Genomic DNA, 25,984 nt, shown 5'->3' on the forward strand with positions numbered 1-25,984 from the left:
TTGTAAAAATAAAATATATATATATATGTATATGTGCATCTTTTTGTATGTATTATATGTATTATATATATATATATATATATATATGTATATATATATATATATATATATATATATATATATATATATATATATATATATATATATATATATATATATATATATATATTTTTTTTTTTTTTTACACGAGGTTGGTACTAGTTAGGATTGAACCAGGGACCCTAGGGTTGCTCTCTCTCTCTCTCTCTCTCTCTCTCTCTCTCTCTATATATATACATATATATATGTGTGTGTGTGTATATGTGTATATATATATCAGTCAAAAAGTTTGGACGCCCCAGATCTAAGCATTGTTTACTCAGTATTAACTTTCTATGGGCTACAGTCTGCACGTGGAGCCATGTATTTTTTACTGCATTTGTTAACATGCCAGTCATTCTGTTGACCATGGCGACTTAATTGGACAAATAAAAGTGGAAAGACAAAAGTACTTTAGCGACTGCCTCCATAAATTTTATAGCAACGTTTGATCAAACCCATCCCTGCTTTTTGTCTGAACCTATTAGCGCAGATCCACCGTTTAATGTACCTGCCGTCGCCTTCATTTGCTGCCATTACTGCAAATTGTAGTGCACGCGGACACGCTTTGTCGGCGGTACTGGGAGGGCGCCCCCCATTGAAAGGTGCGCTTGTTTTAGTGCATTTACACATTTACTTCAAGCTTAAAGGCCTACTGAAATGAGATTTTCTTATTTAAACGGGGATAGCAGGTCCATTCTATGTTGATCATTTCGCGATATTGCCATATTTTTGCTGAAAGGATTTAGTAGAGAACATCCACGATAAAGTTCGCAACTTTTGCTTGCTAACAGAAAAGCCCTGCCTCTACCGGAAGTCGCAGATGATGACGTCACACGGGTGAGGGCTCCTCACGTCCTCACATTGTTTTTAATGGCAGCCTCCAACAAAAACAGCTATTCGGACTGAGAAAACGACAATTTCCCCATTAATTTAACCGAGGAGGAAAGATTCGTGTTTGAGGATATTGATAGCGACGGACTAGAAAAAAAAGAAGAAAAAAAACAAGTTAAAAAAAAAGGCGATTGCATTGGGACGGATTCAGATGTTTTTAGACACATTTACTAGGATAATTCTGGGAAATCCCTTATCTTTCTATCGTGTTGCTAATGTTTTAGTGAGTTTTACAGTACCTGATAGTCGGAGGTGTGTGTCCACGGCCGGGTGTGTTGAAGAGCAGTGTCTCAGGGAAGTCGACGGCAGCTTTATGGGCGGCACAAGCTCAGCTGATCTCCGGTAAAAAGCGACTTTTTACCACAGTTTTCTCACCGAAACCTTCTGGTTGACATTCGGTTGGGATCCATGTTCGCTGTGATCCATAGTAAAGTTTCACCTCCGTGAATTTTACACAAGGAATCACCGTGTGTTCGTGTGGCTAAAGGCTAAAGCTTCCCAACTCCATCTTTCTACTTTGACTTCTCCAATATTAATTGAACAAATTGCAGAAGATTCAGCAACACAGATCTCCAAAATACTGTGTAAGTATGCAGTTAAAGCAGATGAATTTTAGCTGTGTGTGTGCGCAGCGCTCATATTTCCTAACAGCCCGTGACATCAAGCGCACACGTCATCATTACGCGACGTTTTCAAGAAAAAACTCCAGGGACATTTAAAATTGCAATTTAGTAAACTAAAAAGGCTGTATTGGCATGTGTTGCAATGTTAATATTTCATCATTGATATATAAACTATCAGACTGTGTGGTGGGTAGTAGTGGGTTTCAGTAGGCCTTTAATTGGCGTTCATACCGAATTAGACCATAAAACGCGAAAGGAAGGCGGTTAATTTGCCATTAAAGGTCAAGGAAAGAAGGAAGGAAGGCGGGCATAAAGGGAAATATCACCCTCTTGAATTAGAAATCATGTTTAAGCAGCTCCTGTTTGCTTTAAATATCCTCAACACATTGGAACCCACCGAGTACATTTCTGAGGCAGGTGGGAGGTGAAAGCACTGTATGCAGCAGCCATTGTCAAGAATGTATGACTGAAATCTAGCATCACATGCTACTGTGTGTGTGAGTGTGTGTGTGTGTGTGCGTGCGTGCGTGTGTGTGTGTGTGTGTGTGTTTGTGTATGAGTTTCAAAAACATCAATGTCAACAAAACCCTACATGCCTCCTAGCGTCTTAACCGCACAACGGCAATGAGCTCCCTCTTAATTCATTAGAAGAGAAAGGTTCACTGATTATTCATCTTCATAATCACCCCCATAATCTCACTCTAAGTGCAAATGGGAAATTGTTGAATTAAGCAGAAAAAAGATAATAGAGGCTCTCCACATTGTGTTGTGGAGTGTTGGCCAGATTATGGAAGCGTTTGAAAGGAGCTCGGCCAATTAATGTTGTATTTTTTTGTCCTCTTCAATCATTGGTAGCAGTTCAATCACATTGTGACAGTTTAGTGTTTGTTTCTCTGACAGGGTGTAATACCCAGGTGTATACAGCAGGTGTGGAAGCCGATCAGTAAGTAGACCATCTAATTTCTATAGCTTATTCCCCTTCAGGAGCCCCGGGGGGCGCTGGTGCAATCAGACGGAAGGCGGGGTAGACCCTGGACTAGTCGCCACCTCATCACAGGGCCAACACAGATAGACAGACAACATTCACTCTGAAATTCACACTCAAATTCACACACTAGGGCCAATTTAGTGTTGCCAATCAACCTATCCCCAGGTGCATGTCTTTGGAAGTGGGAGGAAGCCGGAGTACCCACAGGGAACCCATGCATTCACGGGGAGAACATGCAAACTCCAAACAGAAAGATCCCGAGCCCGGCATTGAACCCTGACTACTCAGGACCTTCATATTGTGAGACAGACGCACTAAGCCCTCTTCCACCGTGCTGCCCCGGTAAGTTGTTAAAACATAAATTCAAATTAGCAAATGTATTGTAAGTTATTTATTTCTGCGAGAAAGGAACTTACTTTGTCATTTTACGGACTACTACATAAACAAATGGGAGCACATCAGCCTGATTCTCGCTTCACTGCATTGGCTTCCGGGTCGTTTTAAGATTGATTTTAAAATGTTACTATTTGTTCTAAAGCTTTGAATGGACTGGCTATTTTCTGGCTTTTAAATCGGCATGAGTGTTGTGGTCCTCTGTGTCTTTTTTTTGTTTTATTCTATATGGTTTTTACTTGTCTGCGATGAGGTAGAGACTTGTCCAGAGTGTACGCTGCCTTCCGCCCCATTGTAGCTGAAATAGGGACCAGCACACAAAACACCCCAAAAGGGAATAAGCGGTAGAAATGGATGGATGGATGAGTTTTTACTTGTTTTTATTTTAAATGCTTTTAATTTAATTGCTTTTGTATTGTTTTTTTTTAATGTGCAACACTTTTGAAACGATTATGTTGTTAATATTGCTATATAAATAAAGGGGATTGGATTGGATGACACAGCAGAGCAGCAACATAACCAATGTTGTTATAAAAATATATTAATGGGGGGACGGCGTGGCGCGGTTGGGAGAGAGGCCGTTCCAGCTATCCAAAGGTTCCTGGTTCGATCCCCAGCTTCTACCGACTTAGTCACGTCCGTTGTGTCCTTGAGCAAGACACTTCACCCTTACGCTTGATGTGTCGTGGTTAGTGCCTTGCCTGGCAGCTGCCGCCATCAGTGTGTGAATGTATGTGTTAATGGGTGAATGTGGAAATACTTTCAAAGTGCTTTGAGTACCTTAAAGATAGAAAAGTGCTTTACAAGTATAGCCCATTTACCATTTACCATTTGTAAGGAGCAAACTGCTGAGCCACCGTTAATAGCGCTGATGAGTTCCTTGTAAACAAGAGTAGAACACCCAGAAGAACTGCTGGGTACGTAGCTATTTTAACCTCCAAGGTTTTAATATGGCGAAACATTTCATGTGACAAACGTGCTCACATATCATTCCAGGGTTTCCCCTACAGGTGCTCGATCGTGGCGGCCCGCCACAGCAAAATAAAAGCCGCCTCACATCAAAAGTGAGTTTTTTTTAAAAGTGATAACATTTAAAATTAATACAATGTATAAATGGATGTATATAGTGCATTTATATTTGGGAGGGTTCTGATCTTTTTAGTGGAAAGACAGACATCAGCATGGATCTATCCATCCAGCCATCCATTTTCTACCGCTTGTCCTGTCAGCTTTATTTTTTAACTTACTTACGTAAACGTACGCAATGTATATGAAAAGTACGCAACTGCGCCAAAGCTCACGTCATTTGTGCGCCTTCAAAAATATTTATTTCTTAGTAATCAAAGTTCATTTGTTCATATTTAACGTATAGCTTATTACAGGGGTTCTTAACCCTTTCCACTACAAAGGGCCCTAGTAATTTTTTTCTTCATTTTAATCATATTCAATAATTATATCTAACAGACTATAAAAATGGGACCCATTACCTCCCTGGTTGGCCCTCAGCATCAAGGGTTGGAATTGGAATTTGCAAAAAAAGTTGGCACAGGGGCATGTTTACCACTGTGTCACATGGTCTTTCCTTTTGAAAACACTCAGTAGACGTTTGGGAACTGAGGTGACCAATTTTTGAAACTTTTCAGGTGGAATTATTTCCCATTCTTGCTTGATGTACAGCTTAAGTTGTTCAACAGTCCGGGAACTGTGTTGTGGTATTTTAGGTTTCATATTGCGGCACACATTTTCAATGGGAGACAGGTCTGGACTACAGGCAGGCCAGTATAGTACCCGCACTCTTTTACTACGAAGCCACGCTGTTGTAACACGTGGCTTGGCATTGTCTTGTTGCTGAAATAAGCAGGGGCGTCCCTGACAACGTTGCTTAGATGGCAACATATGTTGCTCCAAAACCTGTATGTGCCTTTCAGCATTAATGGTGCCTTCACAGATGTGTAAGTTATCCATGCCTTGGGCACTAATACACCCATATACCATCACAGATGCTGGCTTTTGAACTTTGCGCCTATAACAATCCGGATGGTACTTTTCCTCTTTGTTCCGGAGGACACGACATCCACAGTTTCCAAAAACAATTTTAAATGTGAACTCGTCAGACCACAGGACACTTTTACAGCTTGCATCAGTCCATCTTAGATAAGCTCGGGCCGAGCAGCCTGCGGCGTTTCTGGGTGTTGTTGATAAATGGCTTTCGCTTTGCATAGTAGAGTTTTAACTTGCACTTTCAGATGTAGCGATGAACTGTAGTTACTGACAGTGATTTTCTGAAGTGTTCCTGAGCCCATGTGGTGATCCTTTACACCCTGATGTCGCTTTTTGATGCAGTACCACCTGAGAAATCAAAGGTCACAGGCATTGGTTGGTTGGTTGGTTTGGTTTTCGGACGTGATTTCTCCAGATTGTCTGAACCTTTTGATAATATTACAGACCGTGGATGGTGAAATCCCTAAATTCCTTTCAATTGCTGATTGAGAAATGTTGTTCTAAAACTGTTCGACAATTTGCTCACACAATTGATCACAAACTCGACCTTTGCCCCATCCTTGTTTGTGAATGACTTAGCTTTTCATGGAAGCTGCTTTTGTACCCAATCATGGCAACCACCTGTTCCCAATTAGCCGGTTCACCTGTGGGATTTTCCAAATAAGTGTTTAATGAGCATTCCTCGAATTTCTCAGTCTTTTTTGCCACTTGTGTCAGCTTTTTAAAAACATGTTGCAGGCTTCAAATTCCAAATTAGCTAATATTTGCAATAAATAACAAGGTTTTCCAATTCGAACGATAATTATCTTGTCTTTGCAGTCTATTCAATTGAAAATAGGTTGAAAAGGATTTGCAAAAAATGTTATTATGTTTTTTATTACCATTTACACAACATGCTAACTTCACTGGTTTTGGGGTTTGTAAGAAAATTGTAAGAAAACAGATTGTGTTCCACCTTGGAGGTTCCGCTGTACGTCTTTAAAGATACGGGGTAGCAGAAATTCATAATAGTACATAAAAGTTAATTATATATTTGTTAAATTACTATGAAGGGGTCCTAATTCAAAAAAGGTCTGTGTGACCTTCATGCCTTTCGGCCATATTTAAAATATTAATGGACCAGCTCTGATGGACACTGCTACTAATTAATCATGAATCGTTATTTCCTGCGAAATGACGCAATGATCCCCGACGTATCATGTGGTCTACATGCAATCATGCGTGCATTTTTCGATGCTAATTAACAACCACTAAGCGAAGTGCAAATCACGTGCTCGGTGTTGGTGTTTGGGGACCGACAGTTTTTTTTACAGAGCATGACGGGTGTAGTTTACTAAACAGCTAAGCCATTACCATTAGCAGGCCTGTCATTATATCCGGGGGGGGGGGGGGGGGGGGGGGGGGTTTAAGCACATAAACCACAGGGGGAGGGAACACTCACCTGCGACATGATGCTGCCGCTTCAAGGCTAATCTGCGCACACACACACACACACACATACACACACACACACACACGTAAAGTGGTGAAAATTAGGGGATTTTTTTTTTTTTTCAAGAACAAGCATGATAGAGGAGAGAGGGTAGGGGGTCAATAATGAAAGAGCAAAGTCGTGGAGGATAGGAGACGAGAGGGTCTTATCAGCAAGAAAGCTCTGCGATAAGAGCAAAGTAGATTGATGGTCGTTTTGTGCACGATAAAGTATATGGTTGGTGAAAAAAAAATTGACTTTAATTTCATTTTAGTCTAGTCTGAAGTGTAAATCTGATTAGGTCAACAAGTATTTTATGCAAATCCTATGACATTTTAAGCACTTCTATCCTTGGGGCTAGGCCAGGGGTGTCAAACTCGTTTTCATTGAGGGCCACATCACAGTTATGGTTGCCCTCAGAGGGCCACATTTAACAATGAGTAATATATGAATATACACCTACTCAGTGGCCTAGTGGTTAGAGTGTCCGCCCTGAGATCGGTAGGTTGTGAGCCGAGTCATATCAAAGACTATAACAATGGGACCCATTACCTCCCTACTTGACACTCAGTGTCAAGGGTTGTAATTGGGGGTTAAATCACCAAAAATGATTCCCGGGCGCTGCCACCGCTGCTGCTCGCTGCTCCCCTCACCAAATACAGAGAGTCAAATGCAGAGAATAATTTCGCCACACCTAGTGTGTGTGTAACAATCATTGGTACTTTAACGTTGACTTTTACATGTATATAAATAATACATTAACAATTTTACTTTAAAACTGGCTGCTCAGTTACTAGAAATATTCAGTAAAAACAGTGGGTTTTTATACAGCATATAAATAAATGTAATACATGGAAAAACAATACCACTGTTTTTAGAGGTAAAATTCAAGCAACACAGCTGCCGGTTTGTTTGTGTTTACCATAAAATCTTGTTGTTCTAATGTTTTTTTTTGTGTCTTACCAAAATTGAATTTACGATAAAAAAAACTTAAGTCGGCAGAATTTAACCGTAAAGCCCATTGTCAATTTTACAGTATACAATTTGATTGATATATTTTTTTTAAATCGTAAGTCGAGCAGATATTTAAGTACAGTATTTATCTTTGTTTTAACTACAAATATTTTTGGAATACATGATAATATGTTATTTTGATTTTGATAATGTTGACATTTAAAAGATATGCAATTGCATGCAGTAGATGGTTTTTAATTTCAAAAGGGAAAGAACAAATATGTTTAGAAAGAAAATATTAAGCATTTTATTGATGCATATTATTTCCAAGCTTTCACAGGCCAATTAAAATTATGTGGCAGGCCAGATTTGGCCTCTAGTTGATGAGATGGCGACTTGTCCAGGTTGTACTCGAATGCAAGAGACAAGCGGTAGGAAATGGATGTATTAATGGAGAGAGCTATATATATATATATATATATATATATATATATATATATATATGCATACATACATTTTCTACTGCTTATTCGGTTATTATAAGGGGGGCGCTGGAGCCTAAATTTTAATTTTTTCTATATTTTTTGAATAATTATTATTTTAATCTCTCCTTTCTTGCCCATCCATCAATCCATTTTCTTCCGCTTGTTACTCTCGGGGTCTCCTAGCCGCTCAGGCAAATCATATTGTCTAAAAATGCAAACATGACATCATCACGCTCGAGCCACAAAGTCGGACGAGAGCGCGGAAAGTGCGCGCTCTTTCCGTCAATTAGTGCACGAGGGGAAAAATTTGTGAAATTATTGGGGAAACGTAAAATAGACTCTGAGTGTATAGTTTTTAAGCATCAGTCTTGATGCTTAAAAACTTATCTTGGTTCAATGTACAGTAAGGAAAAGGCAGTCTGTCTAATATGTGTATATATGTATATATATATATATGTATATATATATATATATATATATATATATATATATATATATATATATATATATATATATATATATATATATATACATATATATATATATATATATATATATATATATATCCATCCATCCATCTTCTTCCGCTTATCCGAGGTTGGGTCGCGGGGGCAGCACCCTAAGCAGGGAAGCCCAGACTTCCCTCTCCCCAGCCACTTCGTCTAGCTCTTCCCGGGGGATCCCGAGGCGTTCCCAGCCCAGCCGGGAGACATAGTCTTCCCAACGTGTCCTGGGTCTTCTCCGTGGCCTCCTACCGGTTGGACGTGCCCTAAACACCTCCCTCGGGAGGCGTTCGGGTGGCATCCTGACCAGATGCCCGAACCACCTCATCTGGCTCCTCTCGATGTGGAGGAGCAGCGGATTTACTTTGAGTTCCTCCCGGATGACAGAGCTTCTCACCCTATCTCTAAGGGAGAGCCCCACCACACGGCGGAGGAAACTCATTTCGGCCGCTTGTACCCGTGATCTTATCCTTTCGGTCATGACCCATAGCTCATGACCATAGGTGAGGATGGGAACGTAGATCGACCGGTAAATTGAAAGCTTTGCCTTCCGGCTCAGCTCCTTCTTCACCACAACAGATCGGTACAACGTCCGCATTACTGAAGACGCCGCACCGATCCGCCTGTCGATCTCACGATCCACTCTTCCCCCACTCGTGAACAAGAAGACTCCTAGGTACTTGAACTCCTCCACTTGGGGCAGGGTCTCCTCCCCAACCTCCTCCACCCTTTTCCGGGAGCGAACCATGGACTCGGATTTGGAGGTGCTGATTCTCATTCCGGCCGCTTCACACTCGGCTGCGATCCGATCCAGTGAGAGCTGAAGATCCCGGCCGGATGAAGCCAACAGGACCACATCGTCTGCAAAAAGCAGAGAACTAATCCCGCGGCCACCAAACCGGAACCCCTCAATGCCTTGACTGCGCCTAGAAATTCTGTCCATGAAAGTTATAAACAGAATCGGTGACAAAGGGCAACCTTGGCGGAGTCCAACCCTCACTGGAAACGTGTCCGACTTACTGCCAGCAATGCGGACCAAGCTCTGACACTGATCGTACAGGGATCGGACTGCCATAATAAGACAGTCCGATACCCCATACTCTCTGAGCACTCCCCACAGGACTTCCCGAGGGACACGGTCGAATGCCTTCTCCAAGTCCACAAAGCACATGTAGACTGGTTGGGCAAACTCCCATGCACCCTCAAGAACCCTGCCGAGAGTATAGAGCTGGTCCACAGTTCCACGACCAGGACGAAAACCACACTGTTCCTCCTGAATCCGAGGTTCAACTATCCGGCGTAGTCTCCTCTCCAGTACACCTGAATAAAGGGGAAGGCTGAGGAGTGTGATCCCACGATAGTTGGAACACACCCTCCGGTCCCCCTTCTTAAAGAGAGGGACCACCACCCCGGTCTGCCAATCCAGAGGTACCGCCCCCGATGTCCACGCGATGCTGCAGAGTCTTGCCAACCAAGACAGCCCCACAGCATCCAGAGCCTTAAGGAACTCCGGGCGGGTCTCATCCACCCCTGGGGCCTTGCCATCGAGGAGCTTTTTAACTACCTCAGCAACCTCAGCCCCAGAAATAGGAGAGTCCACCAGAGATTCCCCAGGCACTGCTTCCTCATAGGAAGACGTGTTGGTGGGATTGAGGAGGTCTTCAAAGTATTCCTTCCACCTATCCACAACATCCGCAGTTGAGGTCAGCAGGACACCATCCGCACCATACACGGTGTTGACAGTGCACTGCTTCTCCTTCCTGAGGCGGCGGATGGTTGTCCAGAATCGCTTCGAAGCCATCCGGAAGTCATTTTCCATGGCTTCCCCAAACTCTTCCCATGTCCGAGTTTTTGCCTCTGTGACCGCCGAAGCTGCACACCGCTTGGCCTGTCGGTACCTGTCCACTGCCTCTGGAGTCCTATGAGCCAAAAGAACCCAGTAGGACTCCTTCTTCAGCTTGACGGCATCCCTCACCGCTGGTGTCCACCAGCGGGTTCTAGAATTACCGCCACGACAAGCACCAACTACCTTGCGGCCACAGCTCCGATCAGCCGCCTCGACAATAGAGGTGCGGAACATGGTCCACTCGGACTCAATGTCCAGCACCTCCCTCGTGACAAGTTCAAAGTTCCTCCGGAGGTGGGAATTGAAACTTTCTCTGACAGGAGACTCTGCCAGACGTTCCCAGCAAACCCTCACAATGCGTTTGGGCCTGCCAGGTCTGTCCGGCATCCTCCCCCACCATCGCAGCCAACTCACCACCAGGTGGTGATCGGTAGAAAGCTCCGCCCCTCTCTTTACCCGAGTGTCCAAAACATGAGGCCGCAAATCCGATGACACAACTACAAAGTCGATCATGGAACTGCGGCCTAGGGTGTCCTGGTGCCAAGTGCACATATGGACACCCTTATGTTTGAACATGGTGTTTGTTATGGACAAACTGTGACGAGCACAGAAGTCCAATAACAAAACACCACTCGGGTTCAGATCCGGGCGACCATTCTTCCCAATCACGCCTCTCCAGGTTTCACTGTCGTTACCAACATGAGCGTTGAAGTCCCCCAGCAGAACAAGGGAATCACCCAGGGGAGCACTCTCCAGTACTCCCTCGAGTGTACCCAAAAAGGGTGGGTATTCTGAACTGTTGTTTGGTGCGTAAGCGCAAACAACAGTCAGGACCCGTCCCGCCACCCGAAGGCGGAGGGAGGCTACCCTTTCGTCCACTGGGTTGAACTCCAACGTGCAGGCTTTAAGCCGGGGGCAACCAGAATTGCCACCCCAGCCCGTCGCCTCTCACTGCCGGCCACGCCAGAGTGAAAGAGAGTCCATCCCCTTTCAAGAGAAGTGGTTCCAGAGCCCTTGTTGTGCGTCGAAGTGAGTCCGACTACATCCAGCCGGAATTTCTCTACTTCGCGCACTAGCTCAGGCTCCTTTCCCCCCAGTGAGGTGACGTTCCACGTCCCAAGAGCGAGCTTATGTAGCCGAGGATCGGACCGCCAAGTGCCCTGCCTTCGGCTTCCGCCCAGCTCACATTGCACCCGACCTCTATGGCCCCTGCTATGGGTGGTGAGCCCATTGGAGGGGGGACCCACGTTGCCTCTTCGGGCTGTGCCCGGCCGGGCCCCATGGGTACAGGCCCGGCCACCAGGCGCTCGCCATCGTGCCCCACCTCCGGGCCTGGCTCCAGAGGGGGGCCCCGGTGACCCGCGTCTGGGCGAGGGAAATCTGGGTCCTTTGTTTTTACTTTTCATAGAGGTTTTCGAGCTGCTCTTTGTCTGGTCCCTCACCTAGGACCAGTTTGCCTTGGGAGACCCTACCAGGGGGCTTAAAGCCCCCAGACAACATAGCTCCTAGGATCATTGGGACACGCAAACTCCTCTACCACGGTAAGGTGGCAGCTCAGAGAGGAGATATATATATATATATATATATATATATATATATATATATATATATATAATCTGACCCCTGGCCAATTTTTTTTCAACTCAATGCAGCCCCCGAGTCAAAAGGTTTGGGGACCTCTGAATTAGACAAAAGAAAATGTTGCAGCACAAACGAATGGGACACATTAGTGGAGATTTGAACAAGATGGGGCGGGTCTGGTTACGAATAATAAAAAGTTAATAACAAAGAAAGTAAAATAACTAGACAAAAACATTTGCAGCACAAACGGATGTGACAAGTTTTGGAGATTTTGGCTCGGAGGGGGGGATAGAATGACATCATTAGTCAGAAAATATATTCTACAATAACTTATTAACACTAACGGTACAAACGAATGGCATTGTTATTTTATTATTAGGAATGATAATGGGGGCCAACTTCACACAGGCCGTCAATGACATATTATCAACAAGTGTCTCGATAGGGCCGCCATTGAAAGGCCTACTGAAATGAGATTTTCATATTTAAACAGGGATAGCAGGTCCATTCTATGTGTCATACTTGATCATTTCGCGATATTGCCATATTTTTGCTGAAAGGATTTAGTAGAGAACATCGACGATAAAGTTCGCAACTTTTGGTCGCTAATAAAAAAGCCTTGTCTTTACCGGAAGTCGCAGATGATGACGTCACCTGTGTGAGGGCTCCTCACATCCTCACATTGTTTATAATGTGAGCCTCCAGCATCAAGAGCTATTCGGACCGAGAAAGCGACAATTTTCCCATTAATTTGAGCGAGGATGAAATATTTGTGGATGAGGATATTGATAGTGAAGGACTAGAAAAAAAAAAAAAAAAAGGCGATTGTTTTGGGAGCGATTCAGATGTTTTTAGACACATTTACTAGGATAATTCTGGGAAATCCCTTATCTTTCTATTGTGTTGCTAGTGTTTTATTGAGTTAAATAGTACCTGATAGTCGGAGGGGTGTGTCCACGGGTGTGTTGACGCCAGTCTCTGAGGGAAGTCACGGCAGCTGCATAGACGGCGCAAGCTCCGCTGATCCCCGGTAAGAGGCGACTTTTTTCCCCAATTTTCTCATCGAAACCTGCCGGTTGACCGCTCTGATCCACAGTAAAGCTTCACCTCTGGGAATTTTAACAAGGAAACACCGTGTGTTTGTGTGGCTAAAAGCTAAAGCTTCCCACCTCCATCTTTCGACCTTTGACTTCTCCATTATTAATTGAACAAATTGCAAAAGATTCAGCAACACAGATGTCCAAAATACTGTATAATTGCACGATGAATAGAGACGACTTTTAGCCGCAAGTGGTGCTGGCTAATGTGTCCCCTCCAACTCGAGACGTCACGTGCACGTGTCATCATTCCGCGACGTTTTCAACAGGAAACTCCGCGGGAAATTTAAAATTGTAATTTAGTAAACTAAACCAGCCGTATTGGCATGTGTTGCAATGTTAATATTTCATCATTGATTTATAAACTATCAGACTGCGTGGTCGGTAGTAGTGGGTTTCACTAGGCCTTTAAGCTAGAACTGCCACAGCCCCAGAGTCATGACGTCGTTTACAAGTCCGTGAATGACTACAAAAATGGTAGCAATGTTTTCGGCTAGAAGCTTTAATGCACTTCAATCATCTTTTGCATGAGAGGTTGTAAGAAAAAAAAATAAAAAGCCACGCCAGCAGTCTTGATAGCGGTTCGTCGCTCAGAACGCGACAACACGACTAGCTGGCCACTCACTCCGTTAACCTGATTAGAAGCGAGCCAAGGTCCGCTCAATTAATGGCAGCGATTGACGGCTGCAGTCCCACACAGCTGCTGCTGCTGTGGAAGGAGGCAAACGAGCATTGATCAAGACAGGCGCAGAGTTTCTGGGAAAGACTTCGTTCCTGCAAAAAAATACAAGTAAGTCTCATGTGCTGCCACATCCAAAATAAGGACTTCAGAAAGAAGCCGCATAAATCAACTAATAGCGGAATTATGCAAAGCGGATGCTGTGAGCGATGAAGCGTTTGACACGTTTTTCTATTTGCAAGACGCAGGCAATCTTTCACCTTTCATAAGATAATCACATCATTATTGATAGGGCAAACACCAGTGGGTCTCACGCTCCTTCCAGCTTCCCGACATCACGCTTGGCTGTTTCAATGACACACAACGCATGACAGGAACACCCAAAACCTCTCCGAGGGTTGTAAAACCACCTTTTTAGATACACAGATTTCTGTAATCAGCTCACTACTCTGCATTAAGTACAAAATGAACACCATATAGCAGGGGTGTCAAACGTACAGCCCGCGGGCCGGAAAAGGCCCGCGAACAGGTTTTATCCGCTCTGTGGGATGAGTTTGCTAAGTATACAAATTAACCTGAAATTTTTGAATGAAAGAAACAGCTCTTCTACATGTGTCTACTGGATGTTGCAATAGCAATTATTTGTATCTATGTGTAGATGATGGTACATATGTACAAAATAAACCACATTAAGTTAGTACATCAATCGAGGAAAATTATCAAACTACATACATGGCATATTGTAATTTGATTTTGATATTTTTTTACCTTGATTGATTGAAAACTAACACCATTGAGTTGTCTGATGAACATAATCACATCACTCATTCAGAAAATATAAATAACGACAAATAAAGATAGAATACTATTATCCGCAACATGTAAGTGTAAAAAAACAACAACATTATGATTTGTACATTCTCAGAATGTGCCCTTTTCTATTTTTAACCTACTCAGTGGCCTAGTGGTTAGAGTGTCCGCCCTGAGTTTGGTAGGTTGGGAGTTCAACACCCGGCCGAGTCATACCAAACACTATAAAAAAATGGGACCCATTGCCTCCCTGCTTGGCACTCAGCATCAAGGGTTGGAATCGGGGGTTAAATCACCATAAATGATTCCCGGGCACGGCACCGCTGCTGCCTACTGCTCCCCTCACTTCCCAGGGGGTGAACAAGGGGATGGGTCAAATGCAGAGGACAAATTTCACCACACCTAGTGTATGTGACAATCATTGGTACTTTAACTTTAACTTAACTTTAAACACAGAAAACAATCTGAAGGTGTCTTTATTTTTAAGTAATCGTGCAGGGATTTTACCAGTGCGGCACACTTGGGAGTATATTTTTCTCCATGTGGCCCCCGATCTAAAATGAGTTTGACACCCCTGCCATTTAGGGTCCAGTTAATGAATCTATTCAAGTCGAGCCTCCTGTAGTTGCCAAGTGTGCGATCTACCAAAGGGAATAACAACTGGGATGAAAATGGGTACATTTCGCATTTGAACCGATAACACCTACGTGGGTATGGGAAGTGTCAGTGCCTATTTCTTTTTCAATATGCTGATACACTGAGGAAATGGGTTCCAACATTAGCACGGCTGTAATGGCAATGTGAAACGTACGGAGACAGCCAAATACCGTGATAAAATAATTCCTCATTCGTGTTTGCATATTGTGGACTACATGTACCAAGTTATATGGCAGTAATTCTCAACCTTTTTTTAGTGATGTACCCCCTGTGAACATTTTTTTTAATTCAAGTACCCACTAATTAAAGCAAAGCATTTTTGGTTGAAAAAAAGAGATAAAGAAGTAAAATACGGTACTATGTCATCAGTTTGTGATTTATTAAATTGTATAACAGTGCAAAATATTGTTCATTTGTAGTGGTCTTTCTTGAACTATTTGGAAAAAAAAGATTAACAAATAACTAAAAACTTGGTGAAAAATAAAGAAGCGATTCAATTATAAATAAAGATTTCTACACATAGAAGAAATCATCAACTTAAAGTGCCCTTTTTCGCCAAAGCTGGCGAAAAAGTCACATACGGGTCACATTGCATTTAGACCACACATGTCAAACGCAAGGCCCGGGGGCCAGATCCGGCCGGACACGCATTTAAAGTGTCTCGCGAAAGCCTGGGAATAATATGGACACTTCATCTTTCTTAGTAAATGTTTACATTGTTTCCACAGAAAAAAAATGTATGTAATTAAAGAATGTCATGTTTTAAACTTTAATATGTGTATATATATATATATATATATATATATATATATATATATATATATATATATATATATATATATATATATATATATATATATATATATATATATATATATATATATATATATATGTAGGTGTGGGAAAAATCACAAGACTACTTCATCTCTACAGAACTGTTTCATGAGGGGTTCCCTCAATCATCAAAAATCTCCTGATGATTGAGGGAACCCCTCATGAAACAGTTCTGTAGAGATGAAGTAGTCTTGTGATTTTTCCCACACCTACATATTGCGCTCTACCACGGTATCGAGCACTATTCTCTGGATAATCCAATCAAGATATATATATATATATATATATATATATATACATACACACAAATATTCAGTTGTTATTGGTGTGAATCTTTGGGCACCTCGCAATTCGATTACAATTCTTGGGGTGAGGATTTGATTCATAATCGATTCAACCCGATTCTGGATTCAAACTAATGTTTGCAATGTAATATTTGGTATAATAATAACACCACAAAACAGCTTACATGTTACAAAACCTCCTTTTGGTTGCTGACTTATGACACCAAATAAGCATAGATGGCCTAAAAAATGTGTTGTTTTTTTTAAATTGATTTGTCCAAAAATTTTAAATAAATTCCATTTTTGAAAATTACTAAAAAAATCGGGATTTGAATGTGATAAAAAACATTTCTTAGCACCCCTAATTATTATATACCGTGTAATAGTTTGTAAAAATAACAATAAATACCTAAATATCTGCTAGTCACTCTGACTTACCATTTTAAAGCAAGTTATCCATCAATTTGTATGTACAAAACCAAAATACCAAATGCATGGGCAATAATATAATGAGGTGATTATACTTAAATATTCTTACCAGCCATGTCTGCGATGTGGCCCTTGATGAAAACAAGTTTGACACCCTTGGTTTGGACTGAAGTCACATTCGAAAAGATCAGTTTCCAATTGGAAACTGAATGTGATGCCAAAAGATCTGATTCGAAGCACATTGGAGCATTTAGACTGGCAAAAAAAAAACCTGATCTGTGTTACTTGAGGACAATTTTGGTGTGCAGTGTAAATGGGGCCAAAGAGATCTCCATCAGCCTTCCCAATGTCTCATGCACCCCACATCTTTATTAGAGTTAAAGTGTTTGTACATCATGGCGTCAATCAAGCACACACGTGCGGCCTTCACCTATCCACCAAGTGCCTCATTCAGGAAGAAAGGCCCTGTCTGTCAGGCCCACACGGCGGCGTTATGAAAAGGCTCCTCCTCCCGTTGGCAGCATCCAGCAGGCCCCCAGCCCCCATCTACTTCAACCCCAGCCCCCACTCCGCCTGACAGCCGCGAAAAGGGGTCCACAATGGATCCTTGACATCGGTGCAGTTAATTACAATGACTGTACTGCGCTGCTGGAGATGTGTAATTATTAGCACATCGGCCGGTGGGAGGTACAAGCGGCGAGCTGAGCCTCGTCTTGACGTGACGGGGGCTTGAGACACAAAGGCATGCCCCCCCCACACACACACACATCTCCCACCCCCATCCCTCCACCCTCCATCCCTTCGGTTTGGTTTGTCTCGTCAATGTGTGTGTGTGTGAGATGGTGCAAGGAGTGGGTGGATGCATGTGTGTGCGCCGTCGCCTTCTCCCTCCACTCTCATGCAGACGACACCATTATACTGGAGATGCAAATCGTGGTCATTAGACATGAGCGCACAAAAAGTATTGGGACGCGGGGCCATTTCCACCCACAGAAGGTGAATTTAGTCCCCCGTGGTGGAGCTGCCACGCTTCTGCATAGCCTTTCCAGAGGTCAGAGGTCACTAAAACTGCTCCAAATTGACAATGACAGCTCAACCTTTCATGGAACTCCACTGAAAATGGTGTGTTACTTAAATGCGTGTACACTGTGTTTGTTTGGTAGCCTCCAGTGTTGAAATGAACGGACATAAACCATTTCCCTGGGAGACCCCATTCGTGAGTGCGCTTCCCTTATCGTTACCTTGGAAGGATATCACAGCACAGCTGTGCTCGTGTACGTTTGGTGGCGGTCCGACCGGCCACAGGGGCTAATTGTAGCGAGTTGCTTACCACCATCTATGTGTGAATGTGGAGTGAGTGAATGATGGGCTCTCAGATTGCTGTGAAGAACTTTGACTGTCTGCAAAAGTGCTTTATAAATCAAATCAATTATAATTATTATTATACCAGTGTTTCTTAACCGTAAGTCCCAATGTTGGGCCGCAAGCGCCCCCTAGAGGGCCAGCATAAAAATCAGTTTCTCGGCTGTAGTATACTTTTCCACCACGTTGGCAGTAATGACAATATCAAACAAATGGAAGAAGTCTGGAGCTAAAGTAGTCATAGAGGTTTCTTAAGCGCAAAAAAAACGACTTAAGTGTTGAAGTTGTATTTTCATTTGCACTTAAATTGTAATGACAGTTTATTTAAGAAACATGTATATTATTCGGAATGTATTTATTTAACACTGCTTAATTGTATAAAAAAAATATTTCATGAGTTTTGATTGGTCCTTTCTTTTGTTGTATAATTTGATTATTTTCGTACTCAACTTGACCTAAGCCTTGCCAGCAGGCATAAGACGTTGCTACAACGTCAAATAAACATACATGTCCTTTACAACTGACTTTAAAATAACGTTACAAAATAGTTGTATTTGTAAATTGAGACAACCTTGATGTCTAACGTTGGATCCAAGTTGTTGTTTAGGAAATGACCACATTTCACTGGTCAAATCAACATCTCAACTTACATTGAATGTAAAGTTCAAATTTGAATGACAACAAAAGGAAGACTTAGTCCATTGTCGTCAAAAAGCATGTTGTTACATTTGGAGGCACGTTATATCTTTTCTGTTACCGACTAAAAAACAGTGTTGATTAAGTTATTATTTGTTGTATGAGTTATTTATTTTTCTTTTTCTTTCAATGGTCAAATCAACGTCAGAATTTGACATTGATTAAACATTATCAAAAGGCATGTTTTTTCAACGTTGTATTTGTGTTGTAGGATATTGGTTGGGAAATGCCCAAAATTCAATTAAACATCAGAACCCAACATTGATTAAACGTCCATCCATCCATCCATTCGGTGTCGCGGGGGTCGCTGGCGCCTATCTCAGCTACAATCGGGCGGAAGGCAGGGTACACCCTGGACAAGTCGCCATCGGGCGGAAGGCAGGGTACACTCTGGACAAGTCGCCACCTCATCGCAGGGCCAACACAGATAGACAGACAACATTCACACTCACATTCACACACTAGGGCCAATTTAGTGTCGCCAATTAACCTATCCCCAGGTGCATGTCTTTGGAAGTGGGAGGAAGCCGGAGTACCCGGAGGGAACCCACGCATTCACGGGGAGAACATGCAAACTCCACACAGAAAGATCCCGAGCCTGGTCGTCAAACATTTTTTTGTTCCCAACCAATATTGTTGTAGAATATTGGTTGGGAAATGACCACATTTCAATGGTCAAATCAACGTCACAACCTTGTCAAAAAGTATGTTGTTTCAACGTTGTACTTGTGTTGTGGAATACTGGTTGGGAAATGACCACATTTCAATGGTCAAATCAACATCAGCTCCTAACACTGAGAAAACGTTGTCAAAAAAAATGTTCTTTCAATGTTGTATTTGAGTGTAGAATATTGGTTGGGAAATTACCAAAATTCAATGGTCAAATCAACGTCACAACTTGACATTGATTAAACTTTGTCAAAAGGAATGTAGTTCCAACTTTGTATTTGTGTTGTAGAAAATTGGTTAGGAAATGACCACATTTCAATAGTCAGATCAACGTCACAACCTGACATTGATTAAAAAACCTTGTCGAAAAGTATGTAGTTTCAACGTTGAATTTGTGTTGTGGAATATCGGTTGGGTAATGACCACATTTCAACGATCAAATCAACGTCACAAACTAACATTGATTAAACGTTGTCAAAAGGAATGTTGTTCCAACGTTGTATTTGTCTTGTAGAATATTGGTTGGGAAATTACCACATTTTAATGGTCAAATCAACATCACAGCTTGACATTGAGTAAACGTCGTCAAAAAGCATGTTGTTTCAACGTTGTGTTTGAGTTGCTCAACAGCAGGACCTAATTTAACAAGTTCTCAACGTTGTTGTAATGTCTTGTACCAGTTGGATTTTGTATCGTTCAAGAATGAAAAAAGATGCTAATACTTGAAGTCCCACGACCCCACTGGCAGGCTCCTTCCCACTATTTGAGAAGCACTCCTTAATCAATATTATAGGTGACTAGAATGCTGTATCGTTTAGTCCATCCCCAAATAAAGTGAGATATGGTTTGAGGGTTTAATCTTTCAAAAAATAAAAACAAGTGGACCTCAAACATTCCCTTGAGGAACCCCACTCAAAATAGAGTATGCCGTTCAATAAATGAACAAAAGTATAGGTGGAAAGTGTGACTTCAGTAAGTTCAGTTCAGTTTCAGTCTATTTGCAACATGCGATATAATGTAATGAATCACATATTTCCATTTGTTTCATTACAGCACGTTCGAAAAGGAGTAGGAAGAAGCAGACCTCATTTAATCCTACCCCTTTTCCTACCATAGCAATTTTATCCTATTTCCTTGTTCTCTGTAACAGAACAGCGAAAAAATAAATGATCAATAAATTATATACCATAGTAAGCATACAATTATATATATAAATAATCTTTATCTCAATAAAAAAATTAAAAAAGGCTTCAAGATGTTCATCATAATTCTTGTTCTGTGTACTTTGCGAACAGTTGTCGTTTGAACAGTCTCGTTCTTGTTCTGAATCACATTGGTGCTTTGTTTGGTTTATTTGATTAATCCGTTCCATAATTGAATTCCACATACTGATATGCTAAAAGTGTTGGAGCCTATTTCAGCTGCATTCGGGCGGAAGGCGGGGTACACCCTGGACAAGTCGCCACCTCATTACATATATACATATGTATACATATATACATATGTATACATATATACATAAGTATACATATATATACACATATATATATTAATATATTATTACATATATGCACATATATATATATACACATACATATATACATATATATATATATATATATATATATATATATATATATATATATATATATATATATTTGAAATTGACTTGTTGTCTTTGAAGTTAAGCATATTGTAAAACTAAACTAAACAACACAGAACATTTATTGCAAAAATTTTAAAAATGTAATAAAATAAATTTAAATAAAATAAATCACAACACAATACAGTTAAAAATGCTATTGAAATACATTATATTAAATTACGGTAAATTATACTAAATTGAATACCACAATGTATTTTAGAGCGATGTCAAAATAAATCATCCATCCATCCATCCATCCATTTCTACCGCTTATTCCCTTCGGGGTCGCGGGGGGCAATGGAGACTATCTCAGCTGCATCCAGGCAGAAGGCGGTGTACACCCTGGACAAGTCGCAACCTCATCACAGGGCCAACACAGATAGACAACATTCACACTCACATTCACACACTAGGGCCAATTTAGTGTTGCCAATCAACCTATCCCCAGGTGCATGTCTTTGTAGTTGGGAGGAAGTGGGAGTACCTCGAGGGAACCCACGCAGTCACGGGGAGAACATGCAAACTCCACACAGAAAGATCCTGAGCGCAGGCTCGAACCCAGGACCTTTGTATTGTGAGGCATACGCAGGGCTGCCGAGGTCAGAAGCCATCAAATGTTTTTGATGGCCTGGATCTTGCACTCCAAACCCCTCAAAACATGCTTTTTTTTATACCCGAACTGTTGTTGGAAAAGTTGGGAAGCCGACAATCGTCCAAAAATGTCTTACTAATACGAAGAACGCTCATTGTGGAGGAATAAGAAGAAGAGCCCGAATGCAACATAAGCATGTCACACCCGCCCACCTGGCCAGCATGGGCCCAAACACACGGGGACTGCTCATCGCGTCTGTTCCTTTTGAAAAAAAAACACACACACACACAAAAAAAACACTCACTAAAAAGCAAAATGAAGTAAAAAGGGCTCTGAACATGCATGCTGCAAAAGTGAAGTGAAATGAACTGCAACCTCTCCAAGGAGTGTAGTCACCTCACCAGCCTGAGCATGAGCACATGACATGCCCCCCCCCCGCCCCCCCCCCCCCCCCCCCCGATGCCCACCCCCCCTGATGCCCACCCCCCTGATGCCTGCCGCCTGCCGCCTGCTGCACGGTCAAAAGGCAACAACAACAAGGCTTTCATTCACATCACTCTATCTTTGAGTTGCGTGGCCAAGCAATCGAACTTGGAATGCAAATGCAGAAATCAGCTGATGAAAGTGTACACTCGCACTATAAGTAATTGGCTGGTATTTTGTAACAAGTGTATGAAACTAACTTGCTGGTACTCACGGGTGCCATCGAAGCGTGTGGCGATGGTGTCCAGGAAGGTGTTCTGCGGGGCCAGTAGCCCTCGCATCACCGGCATCCTGCTTCGGGTCGACTGGGTCCTCCTGGCTCGTCGCCCGGGGGCTGCGCCGGACTCCTCCCCGCGTGGCTCAGACCCGAAGCCCGGCAGGAAGCGGGAGGTCCCTGGTGCGCATCCCAGCCCCTGGAGGAGCGCACCGATCCGAGAAACGCGCAGCGGCTCCACCTTGGCACCGTTGGGGTTGTGACCATAATCGTGTCCCAAAGCAGAGAGCGATCAGGCGGGTAAGCGTCAGGGCGTGGTGTACCTTCTACCTTCCCAGCGGTGCGTAAAGGTAAGCGGGGGGGTTTTTTACGCACAAAAAAAGAGTCAGCAAAGGATGGATGGATGGAGTGTGAGAGTGTGGTGCTGATGGTGTGTGAGTGCATCTTATAGGGATAAGCTCCTCCTCACCCCCCGCCCCACCCCCTCTCTCTCTCTCTCTCTCCTTTCTGCCCCTCTCTTGGTTATCAACAGAGAGCAGATGCAGAGTCACATGACGCCTCGAAGGTCCTGATGTGGTCCTGTTTCGAAGGGGAAGTGCAGGAAGAACACAAAGAGATGTGTGTGGGTGCGTAATTGCGCGCTGGAATTGCCTTTTTGGACCAGACAAAGTCACCATTCAGCACGTTTTAAACGGGTGTGTGGTGAGGCGTGTAGGAAAGAAAAGAGCACACGTTCCCGAAACACACGGTTTGTACACTTGAAACGCGTAAAAATGCGCAAACCTGACATGTTTTAATGCAAGTTTTTCCCCAATAAAATTTGATAAAAGTTGCCTGAAAAGAGCTGCTTTGCACAAAAAAATATTTGCACATGCCTCTTTTTTTGTCTCTCCTCAGGACCACATGGCTGCAGTGAAAAGAACAAGAGTCGGCCTCCATCCACAGTCTTTGTCCACCCTCTAGTGGATAAAAAGTATATATCTTTTTAATTAGCACATTCTATGGACATTAGACATATACAAACTTTATTGATCCACAAGGAGAATTGTTCCACACAGAAGCTCAGTTACAAAGGATGGAAAGTGTAAGGATGGAAAGGATAATGCAGGTATAAAGTCGATTGAAGATGTACTGTAGTAGCAATATCAAAAATAACATATAAGTAATATTTATATGTGATATTTACATTGTATGTATACAGTATATAATCCATTCATCCATTCATTTTCTACCGCTTGTCCCTTTTGGGGTCGCGGGGGGTCGCTGGAGCCTATCTCAGCTGCATTCTGGCGGAAGGCGGTGTACACACTGGACAAGTCGTCACCTCATCACAGGGCCAACACAGATAGACAGACAACATTCACACTCACATTCACACACTAAGGACAATCCAGTGTTGCCAATCAACCTATCCCCAGGTGCATGTCTTTGGAGGTGGGAGGAAGCCGGAGTACCCGGAGGGAACCCACACAGTCACGGGAGAACATGCAAACTCCACACAGAAAGATCCCGAGCCCAGGATTGAACCCAGGACTACTCAGGACCTTCGTATTGTGAGACAGATGCACTAACCCCTCTTCCACCGTGCTACCTTAGTATATAATACTGATATATTATATTTTATCATATTTGTAAAGGGGTTTTTTTTAGACTGAACACTAAATTTATGGTACTGAATTTTTTATTTTTTTATTTTTTGAACCACATTTTTTACATCGGGGCGGTTTAGCTCGGTTGGTAAAGTGGCCGTGCCAGCAACTAGTCACTGCTGTTGTGTCCTTGGGCAAGACACTTTACCCACTTGCTTCCAGTGCCACCCACACTGGTTTGAATGTAACTTAGATATTGGGTTTCACTATGTAAAGCGCTTTGAGTCACTTCAGAAAAAGCACTATATAAATGTACTTCACTTCACATCGGATTGTGTTGACAAATTCATTGAAAAAAAATGTTAGCAAAATTTTGTGTAAAAAAAAAAAGTTGTGTTTTAAAATTGAGTGTATAAAAATTCAGTGTAAAAAAACAGCTTCAAAAAATTCAAAGTTTACCATTTGAGTATTTTCAAATTAAGTATAAAAAAATTATGTTTAAAGATTTAGTGTACAAACATTCAGTGAAAAAAATAAGCGTAAAAAATGCAAGGTATACCATTTAAGTATTTTCAAATTCAGTGTAAAAAAATGGTGTTTTAAAATATTGTGTATTAAAATTCAGTGTAAAAAAGAGTGTTTTAAAATTGATGTATAAAAATTCAGTGTAAGAAAAATAAGCATAAAAAATGCAAAGTATGCCATTTCAGCATTTTCAAATTCAGTCCAAAAAAAATGTCTTTCAGACTTTTGTGTATAAAAATTCAGTGTAAAAATAATTAAGCCATAACAGTGCGTCTCCCATAACAATGTGACATTGGACTATGTCAAGGTAACGTGTGGAGTTCCCCAGGGTTCGGTTCTTGGCCCTGCACCCTTCAGAATCTACATCGCTAGGTGACCTCATACGCACATACGGTGTTAGCTTTCACTGCTATGCTGATGACACCCAACTCTACATGCCCCTAAAGCTGACCAACACGCCGGATTGTAGTCAGCTGGAGGCGTGTCTTAATGAAATTAAACAATGGATGTCCGCTAACTTTTTGCAACTCAACGCCAATAAAACGGAAATGCTGATTATCGGTCCTGCTGAACACCGACGCCTATTTAATAATACCACCTTAACATTTGACAACCAAACAATTAAACAAGGCGACTCAGTAAAGAATTTGGGTATTATCTTCGACACAACTCTCTCCTTTGAGTCACACATTATGAGTGTTACTAGAACGGCCTTCTTTCTTCTTTGTAATATCGCTAAAATGTGTTCCATTTTGTCCACTAGCGACGCTGAGATCATTATTCATGCATTTGTTAAGTCTCGTCTCGATAACTGTAATGTATTATTTTTGGGTCTCCCCATGTCTAGCATTAAAAGATTACAGTTGGTACAAAATGCGGCTTCTTGACTTTTGACAAGAACAAGAAAGTTTGATCATATTAGGCCTGTACTGGCTCACCTGCACTGGCTTCCTGTGCACTTAAGATGTGACTTTAAGGTTTTACTACTTACGTATAAAATACTACACGGTCTAGCTCCAGCCTATCTTGCTGATTGTATTGTATCATATGTCCCGGCAAGAAATCTGGGTTCAAAGGACTCCGGCCTATTAGTGATTCCCAGAGCCCAAAAAAAGTCTCCGGGCTATAAAGCGTTTTCTATTCGGACTCCAGTACTATGGAATGCCCTCCCGGTAACAGTTCGAGATGCTACCTCAGTAGAAGCATTAAATTGCCATATTAAAACTCATTTGTAGCCTTTAAATAGACCCCCTTTTTAGACCAGTTGATCTGCCGTTTGTTTTTCTTTTCTCCTCTGCCCCCCTCTTTTTTGTGGGGGTGCACAGGTCCGGTGGCCATGGATGTCCAGAGTCGGTACCCGGTGGTGGACCGTTTGCCTGTACATCGGTTGGGGACACCTCTACGCTGCTGACCCGTCTCCGCTCGGGATGGTCTTCTGCTGGCCCCACCATGGACTGGACTCTCACTATTATGTTAGATCCACTATGGACTGGACTTTCACAATATTATGTTAGACCCACTCGACGTCCATCGCATCCGGTTGTGTGTGTGTGTGTGTGTGTGTGTGTGTTTGTGTGTGTGTGTGTGTGTGTGTGTGTGTGT

At 42.3% G+C, this 25,984-nt stretch overlaps 1 protein-coding gene across 1 annotated transcript in view; it reads right to left on the reverse strand.

Annotated features, from left to right (window-relative positions):
- kcnh3 (potassium voltage-gated channel, subfamily H (eag-related), member 3) overlaps positions 1 to 22,598 on the reverse strand; it is a 284,953-nt gene extending 262,355 nt beyond the window's left edge. Inside the window, exon 1 of the mRNA XM_061879639.1 lies at positions 22,269 to 22,598. Within this exon, the coding sequence (XP_061735623.1) occupies positions 22,269 to 22,344 (76 nt within the window). The 5' untranslated portion in view covers positions 22,345 to 22,598. The remainder of the gene's footprint in view (positions 1 to 22,268) is intronic.
- Positions 22,599 to 25,984: the final 3,386 nt, after the last annotated feature.

Source organism: Nerophis ophidion, linkage group LG19 (genome assembly GCF_033978795.1).
Source record: "Nerophis ophidion isolate RoL-2023_Sa linkage group LG19, RoL_Noph_v1.0, whole genome shotgun sequence".
In the NCBI taxonomy this organism is placed as follows: domain Eukaryota; kingdom Metazoa; phylum Chordata; class Actinopteri; order Syngnathiformes; family Syngnathidae; genus Nerophis; species Nerophis ophidion.